The 22,847-nt window shown below is 41.4% G+C and overlaps 1 protein-coding gene across 1 annotated transcript; it reads right to left on the bottom strand.

Moving 5' to 3' along the window:
• Nucleotides 1-276: 276 nt before the first annotated feature.
• HS3ST1 (heparan sulfate-glucosamine 3-sulfotransferase 1) lies at nucleotides 277-12,068 on the bottom strand. The gene is made up of 2 exons (XM_061994036.1): nucleotides 11,900-12,068; nucleotides 277-2,976 (listed from the first exon to the last, which is right to left on the bottom strand). Exon 2 carries the CDS (start codon nucleotides 2,846-2,848, stop codon nucleotides 1,886-1,888), a length of 963 nt encoding a protein of 320 aa, XP_061850020.1. The 5' UTR covers nucleotides 2,849-2,976; nucleotides 11,900-12,068; the 3' UTR covers nucleotides 277-1,885.
• Nucleotides 12,069-22,847: the final 10,779 nt, after the last annotated feature.

Below are 22,847 nucleotides of genomic sequence, written 5' to 3'. Positions count from 1 at the left end.
TTAACAAGAGTGTGGCAGTACTATAATCCGGTTACTTTTGGCACCTGCCTCATGTAAGATGTAGTGTTATTGCCACCAGAAATTTTCTCTCCTTGTATGTTCTGTATCAGCAACAAACCATGCAGCCACGACTCAGTAGCAAACAACCATTTTTCAATCAACCCACTGGGCTACAGCTCAACTCTTCAGTAACATTTAACTAGAATCTAAACTGCAGTTGAATCCTAAATTCTGTTGTTCCAATGATGAGCAAAAGAGAAATGAGAGATGCAATTCAGAAAATATTTTATTGAGTACAATATCATTTCATTGTAGGTTTTTGTCAAAGGTCTATTTTGTAAAATGCCACCAACCTCTCTGAGGTTGAATACAGCTTGGGCAGGTGCACAAGGATTGGGAAAGAGAGGGGCAGCATCGCAAATTTTCATGCAAGCAGCATAATATGGGATATTTGCATCCAGACAGTACCTTGTCATAGTGCCCAAGTTTGCACCATCTCACCAGCAAAAAAAAAAAAAAAAATCAATCTACATTTACTTTTTATAAAGGACTGTAACAATGAGTTACAAGTTCAAATTTACAGGGTGTTGCCACTGCATGTTCAACAACTAAATGCAAGATAACGTAATGAAACTTAGGAGCTCAGAATGAAAGTACCATAGGAAGCCTTGTGTGGAAACAGGATTAACTCCAACTCCAGAAGCTGATAGCTAACAAGATATCTTAAACTACCACAGACAAGGAGAGCTGTAATGTTTACCAATGTACTGAACATCTAACTTCCATTTGTCACAGATGGAAGACCATAAAAATTCCTGGAATTTAGGTTAATCCCACAACACAAAAGTCTAATCAAGACTTGGCATCATGGTTCTTGGAAGGAGATTAAATGAACAGAAGTCCATGGGCAATTATCAGTTGCATGAATCACCTGCTCAACTCATAGAAAATAGACTTAAATGGTGATATTTGTATGAATGAAGGAAGATACTACTTATTGGAACGCAGACCAACAAATTTTTCTGGTGTAAGTGTCCATTCTCAGTAATGGCGAAGCATAAATGTGCTATAAAATGTAGGAACAGTCATAAGCAACCTTGAAAATGTCCCTATATTGCTTAAATTCTTTTCTCAACCATTCTTCTTTCTATATAAAATGTATATATACATTCAGGGACTGGAGGAAGTTTTCAGGTTGACCGTATTTCTGCAGCTAACTCTGGATTTTATGAGCTAGTCCCCATAGAATCTTTAAAAATCTGCTATGAAACCTGCACTGTACTGCCAAAGAATTTGAGGAGCACTTGTTATAACAGTAAATACAAACGTAAGTACAGCAGTTAATATGTCATGTTACACAGAGACTTATATTGTCCTTTGGGTGTGCATGTCCCAACATGTGCAAGTACCACCACTTTATCAGGAAGTAACTTCATAAAGCAGGATGGAACAATCTGCGAACTAAGATAATATGTTCAAATGAACAAAGAAATTATTAAAGCACATTTCAAAGCAAGAAAAATGGAAATGTAAAGTTTAGCATATTCGTTATAGCCCACAAAGGCCAAATAATTCTGGAGGGTTCTGTTGAAATGAATTTCTTATTTATTAAAAAGACAAGAGATGCATCAAGAGAGCATCTTCTGCAGGGAAATAATTTAGTTTCTTCATATACACACATCATACACAATGTTAACAATCATGAAAAACAATACAAAATGTTTTCAAATTTAACAAGTAGAAAAATATAACTAGTATAATATATGGCAATTGTGACTCTAATACTGTACAGAAGTATTTATGGAATTTACAAATAAATTATAGCTTAAATGCCCTTTTTAAAATTTCTAAATGTACACTGGAACATAAGTTCTGCAGTTTGACACTAACTTGCCACAAATGAGTGCCAGTCAAATGTCCTGCCCACAAGCTCAAAGAATTTCTTGTTGGGTTCATGGAAATATTCGTGCAGTTTCTCGAGTAACCGGATATTTACTTGTGGGTGTGCTCGACCTTTTGACTCATGTAAACAACGCTCTCTACCACCGTCTCTTAGGCAGTAGAAGCCTTTAGTTTTATTGAAATAAAAGTTTGAAGCATTAATCTGTGGAGATAACTTCAAAAATCTCTCGACCTTCTCTATTTCTGGGAAGGGATCTTTGATTAGTTTATCCCCATCTACAATGTGGATATGATCAAGAGGAAAATACTTCAGCCAGTTTTGCATGTGAATGTAGTATAAGCTTCTGTTTATTGCCTTGTAGTCCACATTCAGCTCGCCATCTTTAATCAGGAATTGTTCAATGGATGGATACGGCTTGTGCTTCTGCATGTGATTATAGAACACTTGGGTGTAATCTGATAGTACTCTCTCGCTTGGGTCTCTTAAAATAAGGAGTAATCTCATTGATTGGTTCATGTTATAAACTCTTTCAGGCACTTTAGGTGATGTGAAATATGCTGGAGTTTTTTCCACGGTGATCTGATGGGGATAAGAGAATGGCATTTGATGAATATACCACTGCAATCCATTTCTGTAATGGTCTTCCCAGTCAAAGAAGTGAACTTCACTTTCTGCTGCTGCAATATCTGGATGCAGACTCAACATCTCTAACAAAGCTCTTGTTCCACCTTTTCTCACCCCAATAATGATAGTCTGTGGCAGCTGCCGGCATGATCCATTAGAATGAATGTTTTCCTTGAAGTCATTTTTTTGAGATGTTTTCTTTAAAAGCTCTCTCTGAAGAGACTGGGAAGAAGTCTCAGTCTTTGAATTTATAGCCGGTCTGGAAGGCACTATCTGAGGTTGAACAATAAGCAACACAGCTCCCAGAAGAAAAGCTGCCATGACAGAAGTTCTTAGTCTGGTTTCACTCAAGCAGGTAACGGGGCATAGAGTGATTTCCACCGAGAAAAACCTTTAAAAATTGTTTTTGTTTTGCTGAGTGAACACGTATTTCTCAAACAGGACCTTTGCTGAAAGAAGGAAAGAAAAGCAGCATATTATTATACTCAGACATATCACCAATAAAGGCACACTGCAGGTATCTCTTGCTTTTCACAGCTGAACAAATTGCTTTAGCTTTCCCAACTCTAGGCTCATAGATCATTTAGTATAATGACAGGCACATACAGTAGTGCCATGAGAAAATGATTTTCAGTCATCAGGAAACATTCTGAATCTTTGTCTTGCATCCAAGATTCATCTGGAGTATTATTGTTTAAAATCTGACCTCAGTGGAACTGAACCACAATCACAAGAGAATTAAGCGTGCTTTTTTTTAATCTGCAGAAACAGATTAAAAGGAAGCAAAACATAAAAGAGAAAAGGTGTGGACTGGACCAAAAGAGCATTCCTAAAAGTTGAGGGTATTCTAAGAAGGCTTGGAATTATAGCCTCCTAAAATGGCATGTGACCGTAACTTTTAGACATAAAGCCTGCTGGGAAAATGGCTCATGCATGAGCTGCCCAACTCTAGAATGATAATGTTCTCTTAAGTAGAATTAGGAAGAGCTTGGGATGGGTAGTAGATGAAGGAAAAGTAGAATTTTTTGTGTAATTTTAAAGTGGTGCATATTTGCTTTGTGCTCAGGGTTTCTAAGGATAGAGTCAGGTAATATGCAGCCCTGCCCTGTAAAAAGGTAAGCTAATGAGACCATAGACTATAGTATGACTGCATCAACAAAATGCTTAGAGAGCTGTGGTTCCAGTCATGGTACTCAGGAAAGAAAACACATAGTGGATACTTCTGAAGGTCATTTTGAGAAATAGCCAGCAAGTTGCTGTGATACAAACTACTAACTGTACATTTCATCAAAAGACTACTAAATACCACCACTGAACTCCATTGAAAGGTCAGTGTGATTTTAATGCAATGTTTGAAGTGAAATCTTAATGGCTTTGCATATAGCATAGTTATTAGATTGTCATGTTATGAGCAGGCTGTGCATACAAGCTCCCTAAATTAGGACGCCTTCCAAAGACTTTACAGCCTCAGTGGAGGGCTAGTATAAGTATGATTTTGGTATTGTCTAACTCCATTTAGAAGTGGAAGCCACAATAGCAGAGGACCTGACTGTTCTGCCTTAGTATGCTACTGTAATTATGAATTTAAGCCTGGAACAGTGCATTCTGTACCAGCTAACAAGGGCTGAAATACGAAATTACACATGAACAACCTGAGGAAATGTAAGGGCTAGGTTTTGGAAATCCTCCAGAGAATGTGAAAAGAAACTAATGACTTTTCCACAATAAACTAAGACCCAGTGTGACAAGAACTAATGATGTGTTTCTAAGTGATCTAGAAAGTTCTGTTTGATAGCTTTGCATTTACAGAGGTCATGACTCCATCCTGAATAGAGCAAATCTGCTTCCTGATATTTGCTACTCATTATTACTTTTATGCTTTCCCTTTTTCTAATCACTTCTAAAAGGGCTACAAGTCAGTGATATTGTAAGGAAGCAGAAATCAAGGCTGTGAGGAGAGGAAAGCAAAGCTTCAGGATAGATGTGAAGTCAGGAGAGTGTGTGCTTCCCTGTATGCCTGCAAGCTTTGAGCTCATGGGCATGCCCTGTCTTGGGCAGAAGGTCATTCTCTGGGCTGTTCTGTGATGTCTGATGTGAGGCAACTTTGCAGAGGAATTTACTGTTCTTCTATTTTTGGTTACTTAAGTTTTATCTGGCCGAAAGGGCTCTCTTTTGGTCGTCATCATTAATCTTGTGCTCCTTCCCTGTCCTCACCACTCCTGTTAATCTTTCTCAGCCCCACACTGTCCTCAGAGGACACTGGGGAGGGGGAACACCAGATGACAACAAGCAATTCAATATAGGTAAATTCACCCCACTGAGTTATGCCACCACCATATTCAGCAGCAGTATGAGCAAATGGTACAGCACTAGCTGGATTCGATGAGCGACCAATGGGCAGCTCAGCACATAAGGGCAACAAAACATCAACTCTTGTTGAATTTTAAGGTCACAGATTAAAGGAACAGCCACTTACTTTGGAGTATATTTTAAGAGTCACTGGCTCCATAAATAGTAAGCCTGAGTTGTAGTCTTAACACCTTACTGGAAAAACATAATAGGATTCCAGTGAGGAACAGGTTGAACTGTTGTTGAAAGGAGTTAAAGCCAAATTGTAGGACCTCTTATTTCTTAGCAGTCAGATTGCAAGATGTTATGCTTATAGCCAAGTTCTGCCATAGGCTGTCTCTGGAAAGATTAACTGCTTGTCTCATATTAGGGACAACATGCTGCTGGGATTTTATTTATTTATTTTTAAATGAACTATATTTACATGAGTTCATTGACACTGTTCATTTTAATTCATAGCCATACTACACAGTTGCCAACTTTTTTTTATTCAAGCCTTCCCATGGCTGAGTATAGCATGGGGATGCTTAAGTGAAATAAAAGATATAGCAAGGTGTCTTAACTGTAGCTCTACTCTTTTTTTGGCTGGCATTGCTCTGTGAAATCTGACTTGTGGGATATTAAAGTACTAAGGGCCTTACCTCAGACAGCTTTTTAAGACTCAGTAGATCTCTGCCTCAGTGGTTTCCCATTCTTAAACACTTTTTGAGGGATAGCTTTTTCAAAATAAACAAGAGCAACTGTTTTCTGTTCCTACATGACACCTTAGAATAACATGGGAGTATCTTCTGTTTCAGACATACCGAATTTCACTGTCCCTCCACAACTATTTGTTCAGGTGTACATCAGGTGTTCTTACACTGCAGAACACTGATACGCTATCTGTACCATTCACTGTCTTTATTATGCACGCCCAACAAACCATACCAGTAATTATGCCAAAATGTCTATATGCTGTTGTTTTCCTTGCAAGCAATAAAGCTTTATCCGCATTTCCTTTCCATTCTGTTTCCCTCAGACTGTAAAAGCTTGACATCTAGGTCAATTATTTTGTTGTGTTAGACTAATGCAACACAATGGACATGAGTGTGTCTCTAAATTCAGCACAGAACATATGTTGTGTGGGCAAAATGGTGTCCAGGAACAAAACGACATATAAATTGGTTGTCATTCAGCTTTCTTCTTTTATGTCCTCTTTAACTCTTTATGCAGACCTGCAGTTTTATTACTAGAATTGCAGTAGTTTATAAAAAGTGATGCAAATGTGTATTCCATAGCTTTATAATTTCATAGACTTATCACAGAATGGTAGGGGTTGGAAGGGACCTTTAGAGATCATCTAGTCCAACCCCCATGCAGAAGCAGGTTTACCTAGATCAGGTTGCATAGGAACGTGTCCAGGTGGGTCTTGAAGACCTCCAAGGAAGGAGACTCCACAACCCCTCTGGGCAGCCTGTGCCACTGCTCCATCACCCTCACAGTGAAACAGTTTTTTCTTGTGTTTAAGTGGAACTTTTTGTGTTCCAGCTTCATCCCATTACTCCTTGTCCTGTTGCTGGATACAATAGAAAAAAGGCATGTCCCAACCTCCTGACACCCACCCTTTAGATATTTGTGAATGTTAATAAGATCTCCCCTCAGTCTCCTCTTCTCCAGACTAAACAGCCCCAGTTCCCGCAGCCTTTCCTCGTATGAAAGATGCTCCAGTCCCTGATCATCTTGCTGGCCCTGCGCTGGACTCTCTCCAGAAGTTCCCTGTCCCTCTTGAGCTGAGGAGCCCTGAACTCCACACAGGACTCCAGATGAGGCCTCACTGGGGCAGAGTAGAGAGGGAGCAGAAACTCCCTTGACCTACTGGCCACACTCTTCTGGATGCATCCCAGGATGCCATTGGCCTTCTTGGCCACGAGGGCACACTGTTGGCTCTTGTTTAGCTTATTATCAATCAGGACTCCCAGGTCTCTCTCTGCAGAGCTGCTCTTCAGTAGTTCATTCCCCAATAATTTGTGGGTCCAAAAAACCTGTTTCAACAATAATAATAATGTACTGAAGTTTATAGCAGCTGCTCTGCCAAATTACTTTTCTGCTTTAAGAATTCTCTTCACTGCCTCTGCAAGTCAAGCAGAGCATACATGACTACACTCAATGACTTTGTATTCCAGATTAGTACAAAAATTTAACTGACAGTCATTAGTGTTGTATTTGCTACAAGTAAACGACCAAGTTGGTAAAAGAAATCCAGTTTACGTTAAATGGTGCTTTGAAGATTATACCAAGACTTTTCAAAAAGTCTGATTGCTTTTGCTTAATCTTTTCTTCAGCTCTCTCCAATTAATTAGAAAAATATGCCATAATGTTTATTCAAAAAGACTCAATGTGGACATTGCCAATCAAATCAGCTTTCATGACTAAAACCACTTCAAAACTAACAGTAACTTGGAAGTAAATGGAAGCTTTTATTCGTAAATGCAGTATGAGCGCCACAGCTGCTGTATTTCATTGATTTTTAAGTGTATTATAGCACTCTTAAACATATGTCATTATTTTATGACAAATGTTTAAATTCTATCCAATTTATAACACGTTTAAATTATATCTAATTTTTAGTTTTAGCATTAGCAAAATAAGGTAGGTTTTTTGCCTGAACTGATAGCTTCATTTTTGCTGGTGCTGGGATGGAGCTGGATTTAGTTCTGACCTTTCATAGAAACCTTTGAGTTAGCTGCCAAAGCAGGTAGGCGGGAACATAAGGAGTGTCTGTAGAGCAGTCAGTAACCATTAGGTAGGCTCTGCTGGCAAATCTGATGGGGATATTTACCAAAAAGAGAGCATAGCAACACACTGAGAGGTGTAGTAGAGCTAGTAGGACACAGTTGCTACCAGGACAGTGACTACAAGAGGGAAGTCTACATATTTTCCACAAATATGCTGATGGCTTAACCTTCATTAAAGAGATGTTTTTATGGTTTTCTAGGGACTAAGTTTGAACAGGTTTAGTACCAGGTGTGCTCACTTTCTCCCCTTGCAAAACTGAAGCCCTTCACTGAGAGATTTTTGCCCAGGCATCTAAAAAAAAAACCATGGTCTGGCCTGAATGAGAACCATAGATCAGTTGCTGAAGTTTGTCTCTAGAGGGAGATTAAAGCTGAAAATATGAGGGAGACATTCCGTTCTTATAAAGTATATTTAGTTTTGCAGATGAGATTGAACCTCAGGACAGTTGTGGACTGTATTTTCCTTTGTGCATATTTGGGCAGTCAGTACTGCAAAATACAAGACTAACATTGCTAGTTAAAACTAGCTGTGCAGTCCAACCTGTACATCTACGTTGGCTTCTTATATTGTATAAAAAAGAAAAAAATGCATAACTGAGCTGAACAACTCTACAAGCAACTTTCTAAATTGATGAAAAGTCAGTGATCTGAACATATGTATTCAGTGATGCGTTTCTAAAAACCAAACTAGATCGAGTGGAGTACTTGAAATTCTTCAAGAACTCATTGATATGAACAGTACGTATTCCTATCCTCCAAGAAAAGGTGGTGTCTGCCATAGGATATATGCCTTAGTTGTTTATATGAGCAATTTTGAGTCACTATTAAACTGTCTTACAATGCCCTCTTCATGAAGGAATGCTTCCTACACTTCCTCCCCTCCCCATTTTTCAATCATATTTTAACTAAAGTTTTAAACAATGTGTCAATGAAATGCTCAAATTCTAGTTTCCAGTAGCTAACTACAAGTAATTGCCTATTTTACTAAGTGCTAGAGAGACAAGTGTATTACATTAAATAGAACTATATACTACTGAAGACATAGATCTCTAGGGACATAAAATATTGATCACCTCATGGTATATAAAAGACATTAAGAGGGGAGGTGAAAAAGATAACCTGCGTTACAGTACCTAAACATTATCATTTTGGCACATTTCCCAAATTACATTTAGAAATGCTGCACAACCAGTAGAAATTAAACCATGGCTTTAACTTTTATAGTCAGCATGTTAAGAAATCTAATCATAATTTCAGTGCTGTGAAGATGGTATATTTTCTATCAGCTCTAAGACTTCACGAATATACTTTAAAAAGTCCCTGAATTCCAGTTAGGGGAACTTAACAAGCTGAGAAAGGCTGACTTGGTAGGAAGTATTTTTGGCTGAAATCTGCGATATTTCTGCACCTGCTGTGATAAACACAGTTTATACAAATTAGCTAGGTCAACAGTTCATGACTTCTAACGGAGGAGTTCAGCTCCACTGTGAACAATAAAGTAGCAAATTTATAATAGACTGTAGTTATATATAACATGCACTCTTTTTTCTCAAGGTCAGAAAGGGACCATTGCAGTCTTTCATGCCAAGAGTTCATAAAACTTTTTAAAAGAGAGAATACCCTGGATTTCAGAAAACCTCATGCAGGTAAAAATAAAATGGGACACTACAGCAGAATAAAAATAAACTTGAATAGCTCAGGACACAGAGAAAATTTTGTTCTGAATGCCAATATGGAATCCCCCTATCACCTTCTAGCAGTTTTTTTAATACCTGTCAGAACTAATTTTTTTTTCATAAAGGAGAAGGCTACACTGTACCACTGCCTTCTCTATCCCCCAGAAAAACCCAAACGTTCAAGTAAAAATCCAGATTATTCCCCACCCCACTTCCCAAGCAAAATGGGTCACAATCGAATTAGGAAGAAGAACTCCTATCTGCACAGTTAATAGAGTTGCTTCCTGATTCATCAACACTGGCCCCAAGAAAACAACCCATGTGAAAGGACAGCTCTGTACCGTCTTGGTCCCTTTCTTTACAAAGGCTCACCTTAACTAAATATATTGAAAAAGGGAGCACAGCAGATTAAGTAAATCTGTTCTCATTTCCTCTGCCAAGCAATTTCTTACCACTCTCTGTAGCCATGGGCCCTGTTTCAAATCCCAGTAAGACCTTAAAACAACAATGAAAACAAAAAGCCCTGAACCTCCAAAGAATCTTTTAGTTCTTATTCCAAGCTGATTTCTGTGTCCTCCACTCTCCTGCCTTCAGAATACACCGGAGCAGAGAGTGTACTGGAGAGGTCATCATTGTATTAGACTTAGCTAAACCAATACATTTACTAAGTGAAGCCCTACATGGTGACCTGGAGGGAACCCTTGTTCTCTGGAGTGAGGATATGACCCAGCAGGATCTTCCATTTTGGACTGCCCAGACATATTTTCAATTTTTCTAATTATCAAAACTTTTCATGGAAATCCATCAGCTTTGACTTTTTCTGATAGCTTCTTGGCTCTGAGCAGCATTTTTAGAAGCCAGAACGAAATGATCCCACACTAGGCACAATAATAAAAACACCTCTGGTTTCCTTGAATGAAAAGCAGAACATGCTATACATGCATGTATTCTTGTGGATTGGAAAACTCTTTTTCCACCCACTCTGTGTAATGTCTGTGGAAGCATATGGCTGATTCAGAATAACCAAGGTAGTATCCCAAAAAGGAGGAGACAGATTGGAACCTGGCAATGTTGGAGTTGGAATTTGCTCTGTCAAATTAGCGCCTCTCCACCGCAGCAGTTGGCTTTGCTTCAGATGCATAATCTTGCTGCTGACCTACTGGAGGCATCTGTTTGGCTGTGTAATATCAAAAACCTCTGCATTTTCCAAAAAGGAAAATACCCAACAGGGTGAATACTGAAAGAGTGGATGTGCAAGAGACAGCTAAAGCTGATGTCGGTAACTGTGCTCTTACTGACAAGTGCTCATTTCTGAGCTGTTTCTTGTTCCAGAATGGAAGAAATGCTGGTAGATGTAAATTGTAATAGTTATTACATTTATTTTTTACCTATTGAGTTTGATAGCCAGACAATTTACGGGCATACACCAAACAGAACCTATTTTACGACATATATTTTACTACATGTTCCACTTGTCATATTTACTGCAGAGGCTCTCTGTGGGAGTGGGCAATGAGTGGGTCTCTCGTGCCAGAAAGATGATCCCTGCAGACATCCCCATCCCCATGCCATTCAAGCCTGGTATTGATAGGATTTCCAAGATACATTTTTTTCTCTCCCAGGTAATTTTTTTTCTCTTTCTCAGCATCCAAAGAGGAACAGCCTTGGAACAAGGAAAACCTTCAAGCTACTGTACTAACAGAGATGTGAAGGAGGGTTGTATACTTTAATTCCCAGTCAACTGAGGTGATTGAATTGCCTGTATTTAGCCAGGTGTCCTTTCCTGATCTTTTGAATGGCTGGAAGACAAAACCAAATCTGAACTCTTCCACTTGTGCACTGCCAGCCCTTTCTCCCAGCATCTCTTTGCCTTCAAAAGATTTGAACCCCTTACACATCTCTGGAAAGCACCTGAGAACTGTAGTAACAAAGCCTTCCCTGTACTATTCTAGGGAGCCAGTGCTTGCAGAAGTGAGCTCGAGTTGAGGCTTTGTGCACTCCTGCCAGCCCCCAAAGACCACTCTGCCCTCCAGCTCTACACAGCTTGACAGGTTCAGCATGCTGCATCCAGGCGGCTCCAGCACTCACCGTGGGAACGGCTCAAAGATGCTCTGAGGAGCTTTTGCAAGTTGTTCTGCTGTCAGGTAGAAGCCCTGCACTCTGTCACTCCGCTTCCACACCCCCACCAGTCTGCTGTTACATTCCCTCGTTCTTTAGATCCACACGCCAGGTAGCATCGAACACTTTCCCCCCCGCCCCGTTTTCTGCTTTCGCCCCCGCCAGCGCTGCCTCCCGGAGCCTGACTCGGTGAGTACGGAGAGTGTGTGGCAGCTGCCGCGCGTCCTCCCCGGCGCTGGGGATGGCAGGTTTCGCCCGGCCGGTCGGTCGGACACGCTTCCCAGCCCTGTCGGGAGCAGGTGCGGGCGGCGGCGCGAGGTGCCGAGACATCCCGGGGAACAGCAGATCCCCCTCCGCCACCCGCTTCAACCCCAAACTCCCCGCGCTGTCCCAGGCGCCTCCGCTCCCCTGCCCTCCTCCGGGGCACCCCCGTTCCGCGCCCGCTCGCCACTCACCGCCGGGGCGCGGAGCCATGCGGCAGCGCCCGCCCCGCTCTTCCATGAGCGTCTGCAGGTGCCGGCAGCGGAGCCGGGGAATGCGCTCCCGGCGGCGGCGAGCGGAGCGGCGGGGAAGAGAGGAGAGGGGAGGGGACGGGGAGGAAGGAAGGAAGGAAACAAGCGAGGGAGCGAGCGATCGCTGCCGCCCGCCTAGAAAGGGCGCAGGCGGCGCCCGGCGCCGGCACGTTTGTACGGCCCCGCCCCGCCCCGCGTCACGGCCGCGTCCTGCGGCGGGGCGGCGCAGCGCCGGCCCGCACACACACACGCACGCACTCGCATACAGGCGTACTCACACACACACTCACCCATCCACACACACATACTGAGAGGCGCACGCACACGCACGCAATCGCATACAGGCGTACTCACACACACACTCATCCACACACACACAGAGGCGCGCACGCACGCGTGTGCAGAAAGAATAGCTCACGCAAATAACCGTGTGGGTCTGAGCGAATAAATCGTTATCTGCAGAAAACAACCCCCACCTCCCCACCGTTTATTGCCTCCTTCCTGTACCTGCAAAAACAACACCCATGCGAGGTCGCATGAATAAGAGACTGATAGCACTCCTGTATTTACTTCTTCTACTTGTTTGTGTGTCCTGGACTTTGCAAGGTGCCTTTGAATTTGGGGGGTTGTTGTTCAGCCAGGCTAGATATGTGGAATGACAGAAACGCTGCTTCCTAAGAGCAGTGGGAAAAAGGCTTTCTGGGGATTTAAGTAATAGGGTTAATTTATTGAAAGAGGTCTGTGTTTGGCAAGAACTGCTCTATGTTTCTTTTAGATGTGAAATTCATTAAAACCAGCATTAACATAGTGCATCTTCAGCCACTATTTCAACGGCCAAACAAACATTTCAAACAGCCTTTTAAATTCCCTGGAGTAAAAAGCAGGTCCCAATAGTTTACAGAAGAAACCAACCCAAACCAACCCAAACCAAAACAACCCTGAACAGAAAAAAAGAGAAGGGTGTTGGGGAGCCAATTTCTTGATCAATCTGGATCAGTTTAGCACAACTCATATCTGGGATGTTTCATGCAGTTTGATAGATCTGAAAGAGGTGGAATATTCCCAAAGAATCTGTATTAGCAGTGTTTGTACACAGGTTTTAGTACCGTTTGGCTGAAGAGGTAACTTGGTTATAGGTCAGCATTCCCCTGACCGAGGTTGAGTGGCAGCCAGGGACCTCTCTGAGGGTCAGTTGAAGACTTTCTCCTGAATTTTTCCTTGTTTTCTGTTCCAGCTTTTTTTTTGTTGTTGTTCCTATAGTTCTGTAGCTTTGCTTATAAAGGATAATTGCTTGTTCATCAGCTTGCTTTGAGAACTGCAGTTCTCCAATGGCACGTGATTATATTGATTTAGGGTTTGATGTTCAAATTGACATCCACAATGGTGGAGCTGTTTGCACAAGCATTGCAGGACTGGATTCTCCTGTACAACAGTCAGGCTTTTCCATCCTTCTGGTAGAAACTGCTGCTGTTGCTTCCGTGTAGGGACTGGTAGGTTGGTGTGAGCTGGACCTAAGCATCTAAGAGTGATCTATTTAAATAAGGAGTGGATGAGAAAGGCTTAAATCACCTCTCCAACCTTTGACAGAACACTGGTCAACATTCCCACTGAAAGGGGACCAAAGAGAGGTTTGCAAGATACTGTGACCATTGACTGCTACTTACTGTTCATTCACTCAGTCATGTTTGCTGCCTGCACCAAAAACCAGCTTAGTGCACCAATGCTGGGCAAAATTTCTCGTGATACACATTTTCTTAAATACTTCAACCTTGGCCTGCAACAGGAGCAACAGCAACCGATTATGGAACTTGGTTTTCTAATCCAGACTTCTGTTGAGGGATGCAGAACAAAGATACTGTGTTTACTGAAGTATCAGCAGCAATTTCAAATGGATTACAGGAAATAGGGGTGTTTGTGGAGTTATTTTGTTTACAATTGTCTGCCTGCCTCCAGCCTTGAATAGGCATGCTTTTGTATGGCTAAATTAATTGGTAAAATAAATATGTCATAGAAAATGTAAGGAATGAAAGGCACTCCATGATATTTTAAAAGCCATATCTTCTCAAAGGTTTTCAAGAAACAAGTGCAACTACTTAAGGAAAAATTGTATGGTATAATTATAAATGTATTTTATTTTATGTTTTCACATATTTAGTGTTTAAGATATTCTTGTATTTAAATTTACTAAATAATTTGAGTGTAATTTCTTTAGCAGCAATAGACTTGTGCAACTACTTTGATTTTTTTGAAGATAAAAAGCATTTCAGAAGTGTATTTACTAAAAGAAAAATAATACTGTAATTTTACTTGGATTTTAATAAACTCGTTTATGTTTTATTATAAACCTAACAATCTAGTAGAGAAGCACTTTTGTTTGAGATCAACCTTGCTGTTTAACCCTGCTGTTTATGGCATGACAGTGAGTTTTGGTTTTCTTGCAGACAGGTTAAAACTAAAAAGCTTAAATCCCATTCAAGTGCTACAGACCCACACAATTCAGCCACAAAGAATGACTGTTTCTTCCATGTGATCTCTAGGTCAGATACCGTAATATACATTTCACACTTCATATTCAGACTTGATGTGAAATAATCAAAAGATGAACAATTTGTCATTTCTTTAGGTAGCTTGTTCCAATCATAAGCCATCTTTGGTGTCAAATAATAACAGAAAGTGTCTGTGTGCCTTTTAGTCTGAAGATGTCTAACTATAGCTGCAAGCTATTGCTTTATATTATCACTTTCCCACATAGATTAAAAATATATTTTGCCCCAAAATGTACTTTCTGATTCTAATTAGGTAACTTCTCAGTATTCTTTTTTTTTTCTTGGATAAGCTAAACTGAGTGATCTCTTGCAGTGTGTCACTGAAAGAGAATTCTTCTGCGCTCAGGGAAATTTAGATGTAATTATTTTTCTTTTCACAAATTTTCATCAGTGAGTGCAATAATGATGCTTAACATTCCCAATGGAACCATTTTTACAATACTTCGATAATGAATCCCAGCTGCCAGTTGGATTACTTGGTTCTTAAGCTATTTCAAGTTCTTTTCATTGACATGTAATCCTGACTTTTTAAACACAAATGTTCTGAGCTACTAAATCTGATGCCTTAAGAATGTCTAGATGTCTTCTGCCTCCATCTTAATGTCTGTCAAGCAAATTTGTAATTTCCTCAAAGCAGATATGTTTGACATGATGGTAGTATCATGATGGTAGTACTAGTTTGACGTGGTGGTAGTATCTCTTCAACCGTGGGATAACTGGTAAGGGAGAATGACGCAAACTGTACTCATGCTGTATTTTGATTTACTTAATTGAGTAATGACCAATTTAGAAAAAGGAAATGAGAATTCTTAAAGCCAAAAGGATGAGAAAAGAAATTATCAGTGCGGTGGTGCCCATATTCATTTACACTTCCCTCATTCCTCATTCCTCTGAAAAGGAGGATGTGTAAAATGGCATGCCTGATTTTATAAAAATTCCAGCGTATCCTGGATGACTGGAGTGTGTCATACACTCTGAAGAGAGGGGTGTTGTGCCCATACAGTAAATTAAATGGTAGCCTACTCGGAGGAAACAATTCTGCTGGTGGAGATGCCAACTGATTCAGAGTCGGGGTCAGGTAATTTGGGGACAGGGCTCATGTTGAAGACAGGAAGACAGCAGAGGCGAGAGGTGCTGACTCACTGGAGGCAATGTGGATCCAGGACAGACTACAGTGCAGCTCAGCCTGTGCCGGAGCTGGGCTTTGCTGCCTGCTTGGCTCTGCAGCAAGCTCATGCTGTTTCCAGCACATCCTGGAGAAGGAACTCCTTCTCAGCAGGATTTGAAAACTTTCTTTAAACCCTGTGCTACTACTCCACTGTTTCTCACAGTAGCAGTTTTGGAAATGCAGAGGTGAGAGACAACTGAGGGAGCAAAGAAAGACATAAAAATTACTTAATTGAAGAAATATTTAGAGCTTGTTTTGTATGGTATGTGTTGGAGCTTCCTGTTACACAACAAAGTTTAAGTTTGTCAGGTTGAAGTAGTGCCGTTGTGAATTTAAGCAATTCAGGACAATTCAGACTTACAGATTTCTAGATTTGTCTGTATGAAATAGTCAAGGGAAAGCAGGGAGGAAGTAGTGGTGTAATCCAGTCAGATAAGAGAATTCAGGGGTTGAGTTATAAAAGAGGCATGTATTATAAGGTTATTTTAAATTCAGGAAATAATGGATACTTTACTTCAGGTCTAAAATTTAAAGAAGATAGATTTGGGCCTACAGTGTAAAGACGTGAGAAATGCACCATTTTGATGTGAAAAGCAAAGGAAGTGAAAAGGGAAGTATGGAAAGATGTATGTGGTTGGGAATGTGATGTTATAAACTGGCCTTTGCTCCAGGAGAATACTTCTAAAGTTTTCATCTTTCCTTTTTTTTTTCTTTTTATTTTTTTTCCCTTGTATTTTTCCTTTATTCCCAAAGGCAAACACAAGTTGTTCAGGTTGGATATGACAGCATGGCCTCCAGGCAAATGTGGCAGCAGAAATAACAAGTCAATATAAATTCAGGGAGCTTTCTTTTCACTTTGCAAGCAGTTTGCTGCCACACTTGTGGAGTAAGACAGTGTCCCTTGGGCCTGATATCTATCTTGATACAGTTGTGGCTTAACAGAAACAGCCCAGACTCTTGGGTGAACTCTTTGGTGGTGAAACCTTGGTCTGTTGGATTTGAAAGAAGGGCCTAAGACTTTGCAGTCTACAAGTAGAGTTAGATTAGTATTGGCAGAAGAGACTGTGTATCACCGGTGTGGGAAACACTATTCTAAGAGCAGCCTTTCTGGGCTGTCCAGAGAAGAGCTGTCTCTCAGATGGAGTACAGCAGCTTGGTTGTCTGTGGAAGAAGGTACAGCTGAAATAGAAAAGTAAACTGTAGGAATGAGACTAGTGCCAAATGGGTAGCAGATTTGAACAAATATACGAAAGGCTAAACTGTAAATCTTTTGAGAGTTGAGTTTTCTTCTGTCAGGTGTCCAGTGCTGCTGATAATAAGCTCTCCTATCAAAACTTCTCAGAAGTGGTGATGTTGCATTTAGTAATGCAAATATTGAGAAGATGTATTATTGTGGTCTAGACTGGGAGCTGCCTTTACCAAATATTCTCTCTATGATCCAGAATTTTAAAATTAAATTCACATCTTATATTAAGCAATAAAATGCAAGGAAACAAACAACATGCAGCAGATGGAAAGGAACTGTGTGAGAGGGACCAGACTGCTGTAGGAACAATACTGAAGGAGGTGCAAGGAAAACACCTTCTCAGCCCAATCTCATACAAATATTTTTGGGGAAAATTTATCTACAGAGCATAAATGAGAGCTTGCTGTATAGATGAGCTTATGAAAGCTAGGTGGAAATGAGGCATGCTGGGCAGCCTGTACCAGGGCTCGCTCACCTTCACAGCAAAGAAATTTCTCCTCACGTTCAAAGGGAACTTCCTTTGTTCTAGCTTGTGCCCATTACCCCTTGTCCTGTCGCTAGACACTATTGAGAAAAGACTGACCCCATTCTCTCAACACCTACCCTTTAGGTATTTGTCAGCATTGATAAGGTTCCCCCTTATTCTTCTCCAGGCTAAACAGCCCCAGGTCTTAAAGCTTTTACTTATAAGAGCAATGTTCCAGTCTTCTTGAAAGCCACACAGCCAAGCACAGGCAGTCCAGGAGGTTCCTACAAATTGTTGCTGACAACTTCCTGTTGCAGATAATTGAGGAACCAACAATAAGGGGTGTGCTGCTGGACCTGGTAATGACAAATAAGGAGGACCTGGTTGGGGATGTGAAGGTTGGAAGCAACCTCGGAGCAGCCCCCATGAGATGATAGAGTTCAAGATCCTGTGTGGAAGAGGCAGAACAAAAAGCAGGACTGTGACCCTGGATTTAAGGTGAGCCTACTTTGGCCTCTTCAAAGATCTACTTGGATGGATCTCATGGGATATGATTCTAGAAAACAGAAGTGCCAGTGAGAGCTGGTCAGTCTTCAAGCATCACTTCCTCCAAGCCCAGGATCAGTGTGTCCCAATGCGCAAGAAAGGAGGAAAAGGAGGTAGGAGGCCTCCATGGATGAGCAAGGATCTGCTGGGACAACTCAAGCAGAAAGCAGCCATCTATGAGAGGTGGAAACAGGGGCTGGCTTCTTGGGAAGAGTATAAGAATATTACCAGGGCATGCAGGGGTGCAACTAGGAAGGTCAAAGCCATTCTAGAACTCTTCATCTCTTCCCTCTTGAGGTGAGGAGCCCAGAACCATACACAGGACTCCAGATGAGGCCTCATCAGGACAGAGGAGATGGGGAGCTTGACCTACTGGCCACAGTCTTCTTGATGCATCCCAGGATGCCACTGGCCTTCTTGGCCACGAGGGCACATTGCTGGCTCATGTTTAGTTTATTATCAGTCAGCTGCCCCGCTCTGTTTTCCTCTACCTGCCACCTTATGGCATGTATAATACATGTATTATTTTTGTATATATATATTATTATTGCTTGCTTTAGAAGTAAATCCCTATCATGCTAATGCTACATGTTCTTTCATGTGAGACCTTCATAGAAATAGTCAAGAATTAATCTATATAACTCTTCATTGGAATGTACTCTACTGCTTTCTTGCTAAGGTGAAGGAATTTACACTCTCTTGAATTTATGCTCTGCAATTCAAATACAAACCTGTATGTGGTGGTAAATGCAGGCATGTTTCTTCTACTACTGCAGTATATTGTTACTAGATTTTATGCAGCCTTTAGTGTGTGACAAGGACAGGGGTTAGAGAATCAAAATGTGTGCAGCACACAGCATACTCCTAGACAGAGGCTGATAGTATTAGAGAGAGGCAGTTTACTGCCAGTTGAATTATCTAGGATATCTGCTAGCTTTAAAGTAATTAAAAGTAGATAAGGCCATGGCCCACTTTCACACAACTAGCAGGAAGTGAAATGTACTGTGTGTTTTCAAAAGCACTGAGTAGTGATGGGACACCTTGGAGCCATCCTCCCCCTAGTCCATGTGATGTGTTTACCTGCTCAGGGCCAAGACTGGGACCCACTGTGTGGTCATCTGGGCTTACACTTCAGGAAAGTCTTTTCTTTATGGGATATTGCTTATTTCAAATAGAACATAACATCACTGAATGGACTGGAAACCTAAAACAAGGTGTGATTGCTCTTAACACTAATAAAGGTTAAAGGGGTTTGCAGTAGGTACAGTAGCCGTAGGTACAGGAGGGGTATGGTTGCTTTAGACAAAAAGAACAGACACAAAACCACAGATGCTTTGTAGTGTTCGTAAGACACAGCACTGAAGGCTGACTGCTTTCACCTACCAGATGATATCCAACATAACTGTGTTCATTTAAGGGCACAGTTGCTTTCAGAAGACTTGTTTTCTTTTTTTTTTTTTTTCCCTGAGATGGTATCTAACCCTTATGGTTCAACTCTGCCACTCTGACTTAAAGCATTAGCTAAGTTTGAGAGTCATTCCATGGAAATCAAGTGACCTTGCAGAGGAAGATTTAACAGGAGAAGAAAGCTTGAACCAGACTTTAATGAAATATCTCTCATGTATAATGTGGACTGGTCTGTGTTTGTCTTTGTTGAGTGTAACTAGCTGCCACTGACATCATTAGGATTTCCAGGCACAGACCAACTGAGTTATAAGTTCCAGATATAAAATGAAGTCTGAGGAAATTAGATGACCCATGTTGCAGACAGAATACAAGCTCGATGTAAAATATTTATTGCTCAAAATTATCGTTGTAAGAGTAATAAAATGAAGCCTTATTTGTAGGCTTTGCAGTGATATATTTTTATGAGCTTAGAACTACCGTTTGTATAAATTCAATAGAGAAGCTGTTTGGACTTGTTTCAAATTTCTTTAGCTACAGGGGAAGAACATTTATTCCCTATTTCACTTGTTAGAAAAAATGAAAAGCAAATCTTTTATCTGTTTACTAGGAAATACAACTTTAATGAAACTCTTTACCTTTCTGAGTCTGGATGTTTGAGTTGTGTAGAGATGGAATCAGGTTGCCTAGACATTGAGGGGCAGGAGTGACACTGGTTTTCTATGTGCTTGTTAAGAAGGTACAGATGAAAACTGCTTAGATTCAGCTAAATACCCAAATCATATAGTCAAGTCAGAGTTTGTCAGCTGAGAATGTCGTGGTTTAGGCCCATCAGGGAACAAAGACCACGATTAGCCTCGAGTACCGAAGAGGCTGAGAATTGCTCAAGGGCAGGGAGAGCTTAATTGCCGCTTAAGGTTCAGGACAAAACAGACCAGGCTACTCAGTTTGGGGAAGAAAACAGAAAATAATTTAATGCAACATCAACTAAAACATACCCACAAAAACCCAAAACATAACCAAAATGAAACAACACAGAGTAATACATCAATGAAGAGTCCAACCAGCCTTTTTAAGAACACCTTCTTGCCACACCTCCTCTCTTCCTGGGCTCAGAGCCCTGTTTTTACCTTGCCCCCCCCCCCCCCCCCCCCCAACGGTCGGGCGGGCAGGCAGTGGGGGTTTCAGTTAGTCTGTTCCCGATAGCTTCTGCCGTTTGTCCCTCCTCAGGACGGGTCAACTCCACGCCAGTCCTCCCTGCAAGTCCGTGGGGTAACTCACACACGCGGCAGCCCTGCACGGGCTGCTCCAACGTGCATTTATCCCAAAGGCTGCAGCTCCTCTCTGCCTCTCGTGTGGGGCTGCTCTGCGGCGTGCAGGCTCTCCAGCACGGCCTGGGCCATGGCCGTCTCCCCACACAGTCCCTCGCCCGTCCGGGCTCACTCACATGGAGCTGCTGGTAACTCTCGGTCCTGCCATGGATCTCCATAGGTTTCAGGGGCACAGCTTGTATTCTCGCCACGGCTTGCAGAGGGGTCTCTGGTCTATTGCTTCTCCTTCCTTTTTCCTTCTCTGGCTGAAGGGTCCACGTGGCCGCCTCCATCTTGTATCACTCTTACACCTCCTGACTCGCATTCCAAATTCCCATCCCCTAAATAGTGATGGCAGAGGCGCCAGATTGGCCCAGCCGGGCCGGAGGTGGGTGTGAACCCAGGAGCCGGGGGGAGAGTCGCAAACTCTTTACCGGGTCTTCACTGCAACCCGCTCCCCTGTTACTAAGCCAAAAGCTGCTTCTTGCTAAACCAGAACAGCTTTTTGTGGAGATCGAAGGAAATGAATTTATTTGTGAAATCTTGCCTACACTTTCCTGGTTTCTTGGCTTCATTTTGTTCCCCAGTTAATGAGTATCTTGGGGGCTGGCTGCATTTGTGGGTCAGCCTGGCTCCCTGGTTATTACAAGACTATTAGCCAGGAACCAAGCCCTTAGAATTGTTAAACGCTGAAGTATAGTTGGTAGAAACCCCACTTTGAAATATCAAAACCATCAGAAAAATGGAGTGACCTTTATCTTTCTACCCATGCAGCAGTATGTCTTTCATTGGACTATAGAGTTCTTTTTTGGAGTGGAAGAAGAGCCCCAACCTGCTACTGTTTGATGATCGATGCTCACTCTTAGCGTAACACTTGATCATTGTAGCCCAATTCAGTTCTTGATCTTACTTCCATTGAGGCCTATTATAATGAAGTGATAGTGCCCTTGGGGTGTGCAGTGGCTGTATAAGGAATTCTCATTGGAAATGTCCCTGTGTTCCTGGAGAAACCATATATCATAGAATCAAAGAATGGTAGGGTTGAGTTACAGGGAGGCATGAGTTACAGGGAGGCAGACACTCATACTCTCAATAGTAGTCAGATTTGGATAACTCCAGGCTGATTTCTGCTAAAAGGATTTGTCCCTCAGCATCCGTGATGCCCACACTCTTCTTGCACTGCCTCCTTCAAGCACTTCTGCGCTGACCTCCATCCTGCCCATTCCTCAGCTCTGAAATTCAGTCCCTCCTCTGTAGAGGTAATAATAGCAGAAGCAGCAATTCACAACATTTGAATGTATTTATCTCATTTGTCACCGTTCCTTTACTACGGCTCTGCAGCAACCTGACAGCAGTGGTTTCTTTCAACTGCAAATTGAGTAAAACAGATGAAACAACTATCCTATCACAGTATTTTTAAACTGTAGGTCTGTAACTGTGTTGAGAGAGATAAAAGTCACCCCTAGGTACTGTTAATTGCCAGCAGCTGCTAAGGCATGAGGCATCTGCGCCACTGGTCACTTCCTGAACTAGGTGAACTGAGATGCTCCTGTATTTATAATGCAGAAACAGTGGGCAGGAGAGGTTACAAGGTATTTATATATAGACACAAGAAGCTAACAATAGGGCTAAATTTTAAACCTGCCAGTTTTTATGAAACCAATCTGTCTTGGAGAAAACTGGTACCATTCATATACACACAGCTATTTGAGTATCCTTCTTACAGAAAATGTAATAGATCTTACCCTTCTGTCACTGACGCAGCGAAGTTGGGAGGAAGACAAGATAAAAGAAGACTCAAAATAGTCAATTGTTCCTTTCAAAAACTTTTTGTTCAAAAAAACACTGAAATCCTTGAATTAAATGGATTTTCTCCCTTTTTCTGTAGGGATCATCAAATTCAGACATAGCTCCACCAAAGAAGCAAAGACAACTACAGAGGAAGAAGAGAGTTTTCAAGAAAAGCTACAGGTACTTTTTGTACAAAATGCCATTTTAAAAAATATTTTTTCTGTTCAATCAATAAGAAACCACTTTAAATTTTTAATTTTCATTTAAAAAATAAATCCAAATCTTTTGTTTTCTCTTTAAGGATGAAGTGGGTGGGGATCAGCTTTGTTTTCTGTCATGGAAAGAATCAGCTCATATGTGATACAAGGAAAGCCTGCGGGAACTGGGGCTGTTTAGACTAGAGAATAGGAGGCT

This window comes from Colius striatus, chromosome 3, assembly GCF_028858725.1.
Source record: "Colius striatus isolate bColStr4 chromosome 3, bColStr4.1.hap1, whole genome shotgun sequence".
NCBI classification, from domain to species: domain Eukaryota; kingdom Metazoa; phylum Chordata; class Aves; order Coliiformes; family Coliidae; genus Colius; species Colius striatus.
The sequence above is the reverse complement of the archived record's forward strand: the minus strand, read 5'-3'. Positions and strand labels throughout refer to the sequence as shown.